The 14924-nt window shown below is 40.4% G+C and overlaps 1 protein-coding gene across 2 annotated transcripts in view; it reads left to right on the forward strand.

The window, feature by feature from the left end:
* Window positions 1-14924, forward strand: part of LOC126377008 (aminopeptidase N-like) — a 63883-nt gene that overhangs the window by 27648 nt on the left and 21311 nt on the right. For both annotated transcript variants that reach the window (XM_050024590.1, XM_050024591.1), the window contains exons 3-10: window positions 975-1246; window positions 2001-2159; window positions 3764-3811; window positions 4148-4310; window positions 4692-4904; window positions 7330-7539; window positions 8503-8636; window positions 9354-9552. In XM_050024590.1, the coding sequence (XP_049880547.1) occupies window positions 975-1246; window positions 2001-2159; window positions 3764-3811; window positions 4148-4310; window positions 4692-4904; window positions 7330-7539; window positions 8503-8636; window positions 9354-9552 (1398 nt within the window). The remainder of the gene's footprint in view (window positions 1-974; window positions 1247-2000; window positions 2160-3763; window positions 3812-4147; window positions 4311-4691; window positions 4905-7329; window positions 7540-8502; window positions 8637-9353; window positions 9553-14924) is intronic.

Genomic DNA, 14924 nt, shown 5'->3' on the forward strand with positions numbered 1-14924 from the left:
GAAATCACTTTGTGAGACTGTCCTTTGTTTGGTAAGGACTTTTCAGGCTTGAATCACCTGATTGTCCGAAAAAGTAAGATGATTCCGTGCTTCGGAGGGCACATTAAGCCGTTGGTCCCGGCTATTAGCCGTAAAAACACCTCCACCATCCCGCAGTGGAGCAGCGTGGTGGAGTATGCTCCATACCCCCTCCGGTTGATTGAGGGGAGGCCTGTGCCCAGCAGTGGGACGTATATATGCAGTTTATGTTATGTAATCATAACCATATCATTTATTGCGTTCCACATGGTTCTTCTGGTTGGTTGGTTCTTCTGCGTAGATAGCATTCGCATTGGGATTGGGGGCATTAGTCGAAGCCGTAGATATAATTCGCGTCTCGAAGCGGTTGCTCTGCCGCGGGGATGTGCTATGTCCTTACTAAACAAGAGGAGGCAGAGAGGTGAAGTCGACTGGTAAAGGAACCAAATAAAGCCCCTTTTACCACTTGAAAACTATACTTACGTATAAACAAACACATTAGTGTCTGACAGAGATAAAAAATGGTGCATATTCCTGCAGACTCCATCTAACTTTATTTTAAGTTATACTTACCTGTCATTGTCTTATCCGCTGAAAAAGAAAGGGACGGGTAATCGACAAGCATAAAATTTATAGAACACACGTCAATTTTAAGCAGAAATCTAAAACAACCGTCTAAAATTTTACATCAGCCAATAACCCGACAGAATTAAGTAGACAGCACGTCAAACGGATTACATCCCAGTGAGATGCCTATTTTATTCGCCCTTTTCGGCGGATAAGAAAATGACAAGTATAACTTAAAATAAAATTAGGAGATGTCTGCAGGAATCAGGGCCTATACTAAACTAATTTATCAAAGTACCTAGGATCGATGTATTCCCATGACATGCTGATAGATTTTAGTATTATTTTATGTTATGGGTGATTCTAATGAATGGTTTTCTTTTCCACAGCTAACAGTAAAGAAAGCGACATCGAAGATCATTCTTCATGCTCAAGACATGACTGTTGACGACAATGGAATCGTATTGACAGGGCAGAATCCCCCCAAGGTTAAAGGGGCATCTATCGATGAAACTTACGACTTCCTGACAGTGGAACTTGATAAGAATTTGGTGGAGAATGCCAACTACACGCTGAGTATACCATTCCATGGTAATCTCAAGATGGGGCTGAATGGTGCCTACGTCAGCTCTTACACGGACACAGCGTCTAGGACCAAGCAGTGAGTGTTTCATGTTAATATTATAGATATCTGCATGACAACCGCGCCGCGAGGGCTTTGACCAATAAACGCAGCGAATGCTGTCTACTTAGATAGACGTCGTAAAGCTATTGGTCAAAGGCCTCGATATAATTCGCGCCACGCGCGGCGAGGTTGCCGTGCAGAACCTGCTCGGGGTTAAAATGACCACATTGAAGCAATTCATCTAAAAAAAACATATTGCTATTTGATATTTATTGACATTGGTCAGTATTTTTATAAGCGCTTACGTCAAATTGTAATATTACCTTTTATATGAATTGCTCTAATGTTGCCTTATTAGACCCACCTGTAGGTTGGTATTAACTTTCCCTCATTCAGCGCTTATCGCCATCGGCCCACTAGGGTCGATAAATTATTTCAAATTAGACGCCGCCCTGAGCCGAGGTTTGCGTTCAACTCCATGCTCGGCACCCTCAGGCCTGTTATCGTACATTTTTAACCTCTCAGCGCTCCCCATTTGTCCGGCCAAGTATTTAATGCAATTTGCAGCGAATCTACAATAAGTTACGTCAAAAAAAAGTTGGCCGGTCACGGCACCACGCAGGGAACTATAAACCTGCGGACGTCCGTGACTCCAACCCCAAAACGTCGATGTATCCATATTGAGCTCTCACCGCTCCCCATTTGTCTGGCCAAGTAGTAAACTACAATGCTACACGTATAAAAGAAAAGGAACATAATATTTATTAGGTATTGACGATGACTGTTCCAGATACCTGGTAACAACGCAGTTCGAGCCCATAGAAGCTCGCAAAGCGTTCCCCTGCTTCGACGAGCCCATGTACAAGGCTTCCTTCACCATCACCCTCGGCCATAACCGGGGGTACAACGCTGTCTCCAACATGCCACTCGTCAACTCCACTCAAGACAAGTAAGTTCTATTCGAGGACAGTGTTATAATAATAATAATAATAAAAATATTTATTTGACCATAAGAACAACAAACTAAGGACAATAGATTAAAAACTAAAAACATAAGCTTCAAAACTTGAACCCTGCTCCTTAAACTAGGTTAGCCTGTATCTTAAGGAGCAGTGATCGGTGCATGCGAGATGACAGTACAGTACCAGTGTTATAACAGCTTGTTCGGATTTAAAATACATACTTAATATTAGTGTTCATATTTGTTAGAGTGTATGTGTGTGTGTGTTTGTGTGTGTGAGTGTGAGTGTATGTGTTTGTGTGAGTTTGTGTGTGTGAGTGTGTGTGTTTGTGGGGTGTGTGGTGTGAGTGTGTATGGAAACATCAGGCAACAAACTTTATTACTTTAACTTTATATTTAGTGTTGCTGCTTTGTAAAAAACCGGACTTGTGAAATCTTCAGGTTGGGTAAAACAAATTCATATATATATACTACACACTACTATATAAGTATACTTACTTAAAGCTTGGGAGAATGTTGAAGTTTAAAAGCGCCCCTGCCGGGTCTGCATGACAACCGCGTCGCGCGCGGTGCGAATTATATTGAGCGCAGTTGTCATGCAGATCCGGCTGGGGCACTTATTTTTATATGCCAAACGTCACATTGAATTCATGTTTGGATCATGATTATCACGTGCTCAGCGGTGAAGGAAAACATTTACAAGAAACCCACATTCACGAGAAATGCGTTTCGAAAATATGTGACCTAACTTGTATTGGGCTGGATCTCCCTTCGGGTTGGAAGATCAGACAGGCAGGCTTCTATAATAGAATGTTAGGTAAGCGGACCCCGTGGAAAACGGGATAATGCTGGGGGGATGATGAAACGTCAAAATGCAATATTTCGTTTTAGATGAATTGCTTTTGGGACTCCTACAATTTGGTTGGTATTAATTTTCCTTCATTCAGTGCTTATCGCTATCCGAATCAGCCCTTGGGAGAGTGTTAATATTGAAGTTTGAGCTCCAGGGCCGGTCAAACTTATCACTCCTAAGCAAATACTCTACACAGCATCATCTTATAGAATAGCTTACAGTGAAGACCTCGTAAGCGCATTTTTGATAAATCACATAGTGGTGTGATTTTCTTCAACGAAACCTCGACAATCCACAATGAGTGATAGTATCGATAGTTTTGAACTATACCACACTAATCGTAGAATACTGTTAATAGTATAATGCTCATCACATCATCACTAATTTAAAAGCCACGCTCTTGTCGATGTAGCATTCTCCATGCTACTTTTTAGGGAAAAATAGGGCAGTGGTTTCCCTCTTGCGTTCCGCCCCGCAATACTCTGTCTGAAGCGAGTGTGATGGCGCCCAGAATAGTCCTCCATCTCTGAATAGTACTGACAATTACTGGTGCTCTGTCAGGTTTCAGGTTACAGTCCCTGTGACTCGCCTCTTCCGTCCTGCATTGCCGTACCGATGGCTTCCAGTATAATGCTATATGCTAGTATAATGCTGCCGATTGTAAAAGTATCGATTTTTTGGCAGCATTAGACACAAAAGTCTCCGAAAGATTTTTTATCATTTTTTTATATATTTTCAGTGTCATGGAGACTTATTGGCCGTGGTCGACTATAGAAAACACATACCGGTAAGTAGAGCATTACGTACTTACATCAATAAGTAGTAACTGGGACCGGGGTCTGGTGATTTCAATCTGCAGTGTCCTGGCCAAACTAATTGGCACCCAATCCTCTTGTCTTAAATTTTGTACCGGCTGAGAGCCCCTAGCGCTCCCCATTTGTCCGGCCGTTAATGCCATTCAAAAAACCGACACGACAAAAAAAAATGCCCAGTCTCACTGGCAGATTTTTTCTTAGACATGTCCCCACCCGTAATCTAACCCAGGTCCTCGGGAACGTGAAACCAACACTCTAACCACTAAACCATGGAGACCATCATAATCAGTGCAATGTTATAATTCCAGGAAAGACAGATCGTACTTCGTATGGGATCAATTCGGGAAGTCTGTGCCGATGTCGACTTACCTGGTGGCGTTCGTGATATCCAAATTTGAGTCCCGTGCCAGTCCCCCGGGACTCTCAGACACTGTCTTCAGGATATGGGCCAGGAAGGATGCCATTGATCAGGTGAGGAGAGACTCATAACGTTCCCGGGACCTTCGGATCGTGAGCCTAACGCTCAACCAGTGGACCACGGAGGGCGTTCCATGCTCCACCCCTACCCATTATTTATTTATTCATTACAAAAGATATAAAAATAAGACATATAGAATAGATATAATAAGTACTTTCAGTATTTTCTTTAAAACACTATTCCCTACAACTATGCCGAAATCTAGGGGCACGGAAGTGTCCCCGCCAAGTCGAGCATCAGTTTTTTCAGTAATTATTTCCCCTATTTTTCCTTTGTTGGGTGGGGTGGGTATATCCCAATTTGTAATATAGCCGTAAACTCGTGACCTAATAAGCTCACAACTGTCTTTATTTTATCTCTTATGCTCATTACAGACAGAATACGCAGCGACAATCGGCCCGAAGGTTCTGACGACCTTCGAGAAGTTCTTCAACGTCTCCTTTCCCCTACCGAAGCAGGACATGATAGCCATCCCGGACTTCTCGGCCGGCGCTATGGAGAACTGGGGCCTCATCACCTATAGGGAGTCCACCTTGCTGTACGATAAGGACCAGTCCTCCTTCACCAATAAGGAAAGGATTGCTGAGGTGAGTTTTACATTTTTATCATACGTCTTATCCCCTAAATAGTTTTGCAGTAGTCTACAGCTTCTAACAATGTGAGTAGCCGAGGAAAAGCTGCACGAAAACCTCAGTCTAAATACCTGACAGTCTAAAAAGGCCAAATTGAATCAACTCATCTAAAAAAGCAATGTTGCTATTTGGCATTTGTTGAACTTGCGCACTTGTGTGCGCAAATGTCAAATAGCAATATGGCTTTTTTACATGAATTTCTTCACTGTGGTCTTTACTACCACAGTTGGCTGGCTCGACTGTTAAAGACGGCAATTCGGCTCACCACCTAACACGTAGGTCTAACAAAAAGCTTGGTGAGGCGTGGGTACTTAGTTCATCTTGCTATGCTATACCTCTGACTACTCCAATTGGACTCGGTCGTGAGCTTCTGTTAAGTTTAACCATTACAAATAGAAATATACTTTATTGCACCAAAATAAAAGGAAATATTTACAAAAGACTTACTTACCATCCATTAGTCCATACTTATAATAAATTATTTACGTAGTCGGTCCCAAAGTTCTGTCACAGGCACATTATTTTTAAATTTCGAACATGCTTTAAGAAAAATTTTATGGCGTTCCATTTTTGAATGTTTGACAATTATTTTAAAACAAAAAATGATCATTTGCCGTGATTTATTACGATGGAGTGGACCTTGAAAGAAAACCGAATCGCAATTTTAGCGTTGCATCGCTGTGGACACTCGCCGAGTACCATTTTCAAGTTGCTCAAAAATTTGAAAATAACACTTAGGTTTGTGTATCGTACCATAAATAGGTATAATGAAGTCTCAAGTGTTGAGGACAAGAAAAGAACTGGCCGGCCTCGCTCCGCAAGAACACCAGCAGTGATCAAAGCGATAAAGGCGCGCATACGAAGAAATCCTGTCCGAAAACAGAAACTGATGGCTTTGCAGATGGGGGTCAGTAGAAAAACAGTCAAAAAGGTTTTAAACGAAGACCTTAAGTTGCGAGCATACAAGAAAAAGAGTGGACACTTACTTAATGCCCGCCTGAAAGCAATTAGACTCAAAAGATCCCGGTTGTTATTAAAACGGTACGCGAGAAACCGACACCGTGACATACTTTTTACAGACGAAAAAATTTTTGATATAGAAGAAAAGTACAATAAGCAAAACGATAGAGTGTACGCAGAGAACTCTGAAGAAGCAGGAAAAAAAGTTCCGCGGGTTCAACATGGGCATCATCCATCTTCAGTGATGGTCTGGTTAGGTGTCTCTTACTATGGGCCAACGGAGGTTCATTTCTGCGAAAAAGGTGTCAAAACCAGTGCAAAAGTGTACCAAGAGACGGTTTTGAATCGGCTTGTCAAAGATCTGCCCAACACGCTATTTTCAGGACATCATTTCGTGTTCCAGCAGGATTCTGCGCCTGCACACAAAGCCAAAACTACTCAAGCCTGGTTCGACCATCAAAAAATTGACTTTATTAGACACGAAGATTGGCCTTCCTCCAGTCCGGACCTTAATCCTCTGGATTATAAAATTTGGCAGGTCTTAGAGAACAAGGTCTGTGCTAAACCCCACAAAAATTTGGCGAGCCTGAAGTCAGCCATAATTAAAGCCGTCGCTGAAATAGACATGAATATGGTGCGTGCTGCGATAGATGACTGGCCGCGGCGTTTGAGGGAAGTTATTAAAAACAAGGGAGGTCATTTCGAATAATTTTAAGTTATTTTCATTTCTTAATAAATATACTTTAAATTGATATATAAATTTTTATAAACTTATTGGTACTTTTTATTTTATCACTATTTTCATATATGACAGAACTTTGGGACCGACTACGTATATACATAATGGTGCTAATTCCTGTAAACCCCCATCTAATTTTATTTTAAATTATACCTGTCCTTTTCTTATCCGCCGAAAAGGAAAGGGACGGGTAATCGACAAGCATAAAATTTATGGAACAAACGTCAATTTTAAGCTCAAACCTAAAACAACCGTCTAAAAATTTTACATTGGCCAATAACCCGACAGAATTATGTAGACAGCACACGTCAAACGGTTTGCATACCAGCGAGATACCTTTTTAATTCGCCCGGGTTATTCATTCATTTACTTATTCTGCCTAAGATTCATCAAGAGCTGTCAATCATCCGTTCCTTTCCTTTTCGGCGGATAAGAAAATGACAGGTATAACTTAAAGTAAAATTAGGAGGTGTCTGCAGGAATTGGGGCCATTGCAAATCTTATAACTATCTAAGTCATGCCGGTTAAATTAGATACTGTAGTTGGCAACCCTCAGACGGTACACACACAGATGCGCGTGTACGATAACGTCAATGAGTTTATGTGTAGTGTCCGTGTAAAATGAGGTTTTATGTATGAAGTATCGGGGTGTGGTTTAACCCCTCTGTTTGCTCTTCGTAGGTGGTAGCCCACGAGCTAGCTCACCAGTGGTTCGGCAACTTGGTAACGATGAAGTGGTGGTCAGACCTGTGGCTGAACGAAGGCTTCGCGACATATGTCGCGTCTATAGGCGTCAACGCGGTGGAACCGACTTGGCGTGCTGATATCACCTTTGCTGTGGAGAACATCCTGGCCTACCTACCCCTGGACTCTCTGGAGTCGTCACATCCGGTGAGTATCGAAAATCATCATCACCAATTTAAGAGCCACGCTCTTGTCGGTGCAGCATTTTCCATGCTACTTTTTTAGGGAAAATAAGGCAGTGGTTTCCCTCTTGCCTTCCGCCGCCAGTACTCTGTCTGACGCAAGTGGGATGGCGCCCAGAGTAGTCTATTACAAAGCCATACTAGGACTCCTGTCGTCCGCCTCTGAATAGTACTGACTGTTACTGCTGCCCTCTGTCAGGTTGAAACATACATAAAACATAAACACTCAACATGTACGACAACAACACAACAGCACGTTGCCAGCTGAAGCGCAAAATGTTGCGCGGCTTGTTGTTTGTTTAGAGATCATCGTTAGTTGAACATCAATTGTTGTCGGGTGAAGACGTCACGCGCAACAACACTAGTTCCTCTGGCGACATGTTGTTGACGATAGAAGTGTAGTAGACGCGTAGATAGACAACATCATCATCAGCCCATTATGGATGGGTAGGGATCGGAGATCGGGCCTTTAACCATCACGCGGGCCCAGTGCGGATTGACGGTTGTTAGCGACTGCTAATGCAGTCGGGACCAGCGGCTTAACGTGCCTTCCGAAGCACGGAGGAGCTCGAGATGAAAACTTTTTTTTGTGGTCACCCATCCTATGATCGGCCTTTGCGAAAGTTGCTTAACTTCAACAATCGCAGACCGAGCACGTTTACCGCTGCGCCACCGAGCTCCTCAAATAGAGAACGTTGTTAAACAATAGTTCTGCGCTAACTTTCAACATGTTGTGTAACTGTCGCGCGGCAAATGTTGCCAAGTGGAAACGCGGCTTAAATCGCAATATAGGACTGAGAATAATTGTAAAAAAAATACTATTTTTTTTCATGAATTTTCCGACGGAAATAGTCACTTGATATCAACTCAGAATCATGGTTTCCGTTACGATGTCACTGACACCCTATATTACTGATTATATCAACAGGTATCCGTGCACCTCGATCACCCGAAGAGGATAATGGAGATCTTCGACGACATCTCGTACCGGAAGGGATCTAGCGTCATTCGGATGATGACCATGTTCCTGGGAGAGGACGTCTTCAGAAAAGCCCTGCACAAGTAAGTAAACAAGTACTCAGTGGTCCACTTGTTGAGCGTCGAGCTAACGATCTGGAGGTCCCGGGTTTGAAACCCGGTAGGGATATAACACAAAAATCACGTTGTGATCCCCAGATTGATAAGAACATTACAGGTTGATCACCTGATTGTCCGAAAGTGTAAGATTATCTGTGTTTAGGAAGGTACGTTAAGCCTTTGGTCCCGGTTGCTACTTATTGATGTAAGTACAGTCATGAACAATATAATGTACCCACTTTAGGACTCTGTCGCACTAACATATTCGACATTTAGTAAGACTGTTCAATTTGTCAAAAAAGTTAATGTGACATAGTATCAAAGTGTATACATATTAATGTAATGACTCGTCATTCCTGTGGGCCGAAGAGGTCGAGAGGGGAACATGAATGCTGGGCAAGTCCATGCTCTCTGAACTGCGTCTCAGGCATGCAGCGCCTGTGGAGAGGTCACTCCACTCGCACATATTAATGCTCGTGACCGTACCTAATCAATACATGAGCCACGCCAGGGGTCTTTGGCTGCTCAATAATAACCCTGACAGGTGCTGAGTTTGGTCATCCACCTCTGAAGAATCTTCAAATCTTCTCTTTAAAAGTTATAGTTAGTTTAAAAGTTAGTTAGTTAGTGTTTAGTTAGTTTTAAGTTAGTTGTTTTTCTCTTTAGTTACTTTATTCCTGATCGTTGATCCTTTGTTCCCAGCTACCTGGTGAAGTATTCGTACAAGAATGCAGCACAGGACGACCTCTGGCGGGAGCTGACGGCCGTCAGCCAGCAGTACGGTCGCCTCGCCAGCAATATGACCGTCAAACAGGTGATGGACACGTGGACCACGCAGACGGGGTACCCGCTCCTGACTGTCACTCGGGATTACAGTGAGAAATCGCTTACCATCTCCCAGGTTAGTTTCCTGAGACCACAGACACAGTCAAATAGCTTTTCTCGTGAAATAGTGTAGATTTGCCGCATATCTATCCAAGCATCCAAGTTGTTTGTAATTTTTTATTTCCTTTTGGTGGTTGCGTGGATGAAATTGCTCTAGAGCAATAAGGCCGCCCAAATTGTACTGTATTCGTGTGTTATGTCTGATTGTTGAAATTTAGTTCTGTGCAATAAAGTATATTTGATTTGATTTGATTTTGATCTAAATATAGCTACTTGGCCGGACAAATGGAGAGCGTTGAGGGTTCTCACCCGGTACAAAATCTAAGACAACAGTCCTGAATGTGCATCTGGATAAATAATCGCTCTGACTTTTTCTCAGTGAACTCCGGCACATTTGTATTGCTTTTTTATGTTAAGTAATTATTGCATGTTGTTTAATTTGTACTTATGTAAGTATGTTGAAGTTTCCCCGGAATAAACGTTTATTAGAGATCAAACGAACTTACCAAGTGAAGTTCGATCACAATTATGTGAACAGCTTCATTCGACGCGATTTATTGTTTACATGGTGTAGGTTCGCCTCCAAGCTTTACCCCCGCACGAATTTTTAAAGATTGGTAGATTTAAGTTTTTAATATGGCAACACTACCATCCGTCATTGATCTTTCCTGCGCCCGTTATTTTAGTTCTTGTGTCATTATTTTAAAGCAAAACATTATTTTACTTTTTGTCTGCTTATGTAGTGTAAAGACAGGGTTGGGTTAGTTAAATTAGATTGTTTGCTATTGGGAGGGTGTGTATAAATCGCGTCGAATGAAGCTGTTCACATAATTGTGATCGAACTTCACTTGGTAAGTTCGTTTGATCTCTAATTATGTTTCACAGCTTCATTCTTAGCGATTTATTGTTTACATGGTGTAGATGTTCAGAGATGGTAACAAGAGGAAAGAAAAATAATGTGAAAATTAAACAAAATATGTAAGTATTGAACAATTTGTATTTTTGATTTGGATACAGGCAAAATTATTAATAATAACAAAAAATTATCATTTATTTTTACAGGTTCTCCCCTGAAAGTATGGAACATGCAAATTGATTGGAGTCTAAAACTATCTCTTTATTGTAAAATTTTGCAAAAACAGAAGACGTGTTACTCCATCCAGCGGTTCGCCGTATGACATCTATATTAACACCAAGTCTACTGGCTGTGGATGTCGCTGCATGACGAGTGCTATGCGCTGTGAATACACTGGTATCAATGCCACTAGCGAGAAGTGTTTCTTTTATCCAGTGACTAAGTCTTTGTGATGACAATTTTGCGTAAGGTTTTCTAAAACTAATAAACAAGTAAACATTATTGTTATTGCGAAATGAGGCAGTTTTATTTATATAAACTAACAGACATCTTGCCGGACATATTTCAGGCCGTGGGTTAAAAAATGGTAATCTAAGTACTGGTTGGTAAGTATTTGGTTTTGATGTTTTAATTAAATCTGGAATTTTTACTATTATTTCAACTTGATCATGAACTACAATATTACAAAGTTTGATCAACGAGAATGTTTGCACTCTATGTGCAGACACCAACGCCAGCAGAGTTAGTGTCTTTTTAGAAAGCATTTCCAGACTAATATCCTCATTAGGCCACTGTTGTGCCAGATAATTTAGAACAATATTAGGGTCCCATGTTAAGTTGTATTTTGGGTTTGTCGGTCTCAGTCTGAAAACTCCCTTCATAAAACGTTTAATTCGGTCGTCATCTAATGATTTTCCTATCAATAACGTCAATGCCGATTTATAGGAGTTGATAGTACCATACTTGGCGCCCTTTTCGAAAATTTCAGTCAGAAAATGAATAACAACAGGTATTGAAGGGTTCATGTAATTATATTCATGCAAATCACAATAATTTAACCATGATCTTATGCAACCGTCATATTGTTTGTACGTGTTATCCGATAGAGAAGCTAACATAATTTCAACAGATCTGTGTGATAAGGACCTCTTCAATAACGTTTGCCGGATAATTTCGCGGCAACTAGTTTCAGCGTTTTGTGCAGACTGTGTTGATTCCTGAAAGGAGAATTAAGAAGGTTTTTATTGGGACCAAAATGAATAAGTTCGGATGACACTAATTTTTGAAAAATAGGAAACCATGGCTGAGTTGGCCAGTATGGTACTACGACTATTCCTTCAGATTTTTCATCTATAATCTTTTGTAACATTCTCGTAATGAGTGAGAATGGTGGAAAAGCGTAAAATAACATGTTTTTCCAAGAAATCGTGAATGCGTCTATAGCCCAGGCGTCAGGGTCATTTTTCCAAGCGGTATATTTTTGACACTTAGTATTACATCTACTAGCAAATAAATCTATGTCTGGGAAACCTAACACGTCTGTTATTTTATTAAATGCACAATTATTTAATTCCCATTCTGTATCATGGAACGTTTTACGAGATAAATAATCGGCTTCATAGTTGTCTTTACTGTTGATATAAGATGCAAATATCATTATATTACGCTCTTCACACCATTTCCACATTTTTCTAGCAATTCTATTTAAATGCCTATACTGTACACTTCCCATTCGATTAATAGTCGCTATAGCTGTAACATTATCAAGTCTTAATAAAATATCGCAATAAGATAAGTTGCTTGCAAAAGATTTTAAAGCGAGTGAAGCTGCTTTTAATTCTAACTCATTTATGTTTTTTAATCTTTCATCATCTTTCCAATAGCCGAAACTGTCATCCCCATCACAATAAGCGCCCCAGCCAGTGGTTGACGCATCGGAATAAATTACAATGTGATAACGATTACATTTTAAAGGTGTTAAACCATTATCAATGTGATCTATCCACCAAGACAAATCATTTTTTACGTTATCTGACAAAAATATTACTTGGTCATAATTATCGTTACATGACAAATGTACAAATTTATGATATTCTAATTCTTTCGTATATAGCCATGAGTATGTTATTGCAGGGTGTCCGAGTCATTATATCATACATATAAATGCACACAATTTGTTTTTAACATCAGTTAGAATAAAGTATTGGAAGGAAGAGAACGTCTTGTTATTCATCACCGCCTCCACACACAATTTTGGACCTTAATACAATAAACATATGGGCCTAAAACGAGCCGGATTAGAGGACGGAGCGGTGATTAGAGTCGACCGTGCGCAAACAATAGGCAGCTGCATTCATTACCTACGCATCGAGTTTTTTGCTTTAAAAATATGCTGTTTTATAAGTAATTGAATATTACGTGAATAATAACATTGGAGTGACTGTTTTTGTGGATTAAATCGTCAGTTTTCGTGTAAAATGACAACCCCTACTCAAGAACAAAGTGGATATTTAAGTACATTAGAAGATGTGGCCAGTATGATCCAGAAGGCTCAAGTAAACATAAAAAAATGTCCAAAACAACGATTGACAGAAGGTTATGTAAAAACTAGAATGAAAACGATTGAGAGCTATTGGGATAACTTCAGAGAAGCGCATAATCAACTTACCAAGTGTACACCACGTGAACAAAGGGGAACATTACAATATTTCCTGAATGAAGACTATTATAAAATAGAAGAATTCTATCTTTGTTTACAAGCAGATTTAGCTGATCTTTTATTGAAATTACAATCTGCGCATACAGAAGGTCTGAACATGTCTTCATCATCGCAGGACGGTAACTTATCGTTTACCAAATTACCTAGAATAGAACTGCCTACGTTTTCGGGGAAATATGAAGATTGGCCTACTTATCAGGATTTATTCACGGCGCTTGTCCACAATACAAGTTTAAACAATGTGCAGAAGCTTCACTATTTGAAGACTAGTGTATCGGGTGAAGCTGAGATGTTACTACGACATATTCAAATTACTGAAAACAATTATACTCAGGCGTGGGAACTATTAAAAGGACGTTTCGGTAATAAGAAAATGATTGTGAATTCACTTTTAAGAAGAATGTTTGGGCAGAAGAAAGTAGTCAACCAGTCAGCTAATCAGATAAAGACGCTACTCGACACAACTACAGAGTGTATTAACAGCTTGAAAAATCTGAAAATCACCACCGACTCTTGGGATCCTGTAATAGTGTTTTTGATTGGACAAAAATTGGATACAGAGTTGTTAAAAGACTGGGAAGAATATGCACTTAAGGAGAATAATGAAGACATGCCTACATGGGAAGAAATGCGGAAATTTCTAGAATCTAAATTCCGTACTCTTGAATTAATCGCCCCGATGGCAACGTCTCAACAGAAACCTCAAGCCCACAAGTCATTTCACGTCACCGCACAAAATGATGAAGAAGACAACTGTGACATATTCCAAGCTGCTCACGCCAATGTATCATCACACCCTACATGCACATATTGCAACGGCAGTCACTACATATTTAACTGCAAGGATTTCGCTAAACAGACAGTAACACAAAGGCAGGACCATGTGAAGAAAAATCGATTATGCTACAACTGTCTAGTACCGAATCATATGGTATTCAGATGTAAACAAAAAACAACATGTCGACTCTGTAAGAAGAAACATCATTCTCTATTACATCAAGCCAGAGAAACAAATCAATACAAGGAAGAACAATCACAAATACAACCACAAGTTCAATCGGAGAACCAACCAGAACCAACAATAACAACTGCACACTTCTCAAGAAAACACACTGGTCATGATGTGTTATTAGCCACAGCACAAGTAGAAATCAAATCGAGAAATGGAGAAACACACATACTTCGTGCGTTGATTGACCAGGGATCAGAGGCTTCATTCGTATCAGCAAGAGTAGTAGAACTGTTGAACCTGCAAAAAACGAATATAAACGGTGTAGTCTCTGGAGTAGGAGAAGGAAGTCAAATAGCCTTGAAGCACCTTGTTGACCTATCAATTACGCCACGACATGCGAAACAACCAATTCATGTAAAGGCTTATGTCTTGAAGACGATATCTACAAGATTACCGTCAAAACACATCAACATGAACTGGCCACCAGAGCTCCTAACTATAGAATTGGCTGACCCTACCTATCACACACCGGGCAAGATAGATTTGTTGCTCGGCGCCGACGTCTTTTGCAAGATAATAGAAGACGGTTTGGTTAGATTAGCAGATGGTATAGTAGCTCAGAAAACTAGTTTGGGGTGGATACTCTCAGGTCAAAGGGCTGATACAACAACCATTAATTCACACAATGTAGTGACACTACATATTACAAGGATGGTTGTAGAAGACAATGAGATGTTAAGAAGATTTTGGGAGTTAGAGTCTGCGTTGTACAAGAAAAAGAAGATATTAACAAAAGAGGAAGAAAAGTGTGAAGAGATATATTCAAATACTACAAAAAGAGACGAAAGCGGAAGATACATA

The sequence above is a fragment of the Pectinophora gossypiella genome, chromosome 22 (assembly GCF_024362695.1).
Source record: "Pectinophora gossypiella chromosome 22, ilPecGoss1.1, whole genome shotgun sequence".
NCBI lineage: Eukaryota > Metazoa > Arthropoda > Insecta > Lepidoptera > Gelechiidae > Pectinophora > Pectinophora gossypiella.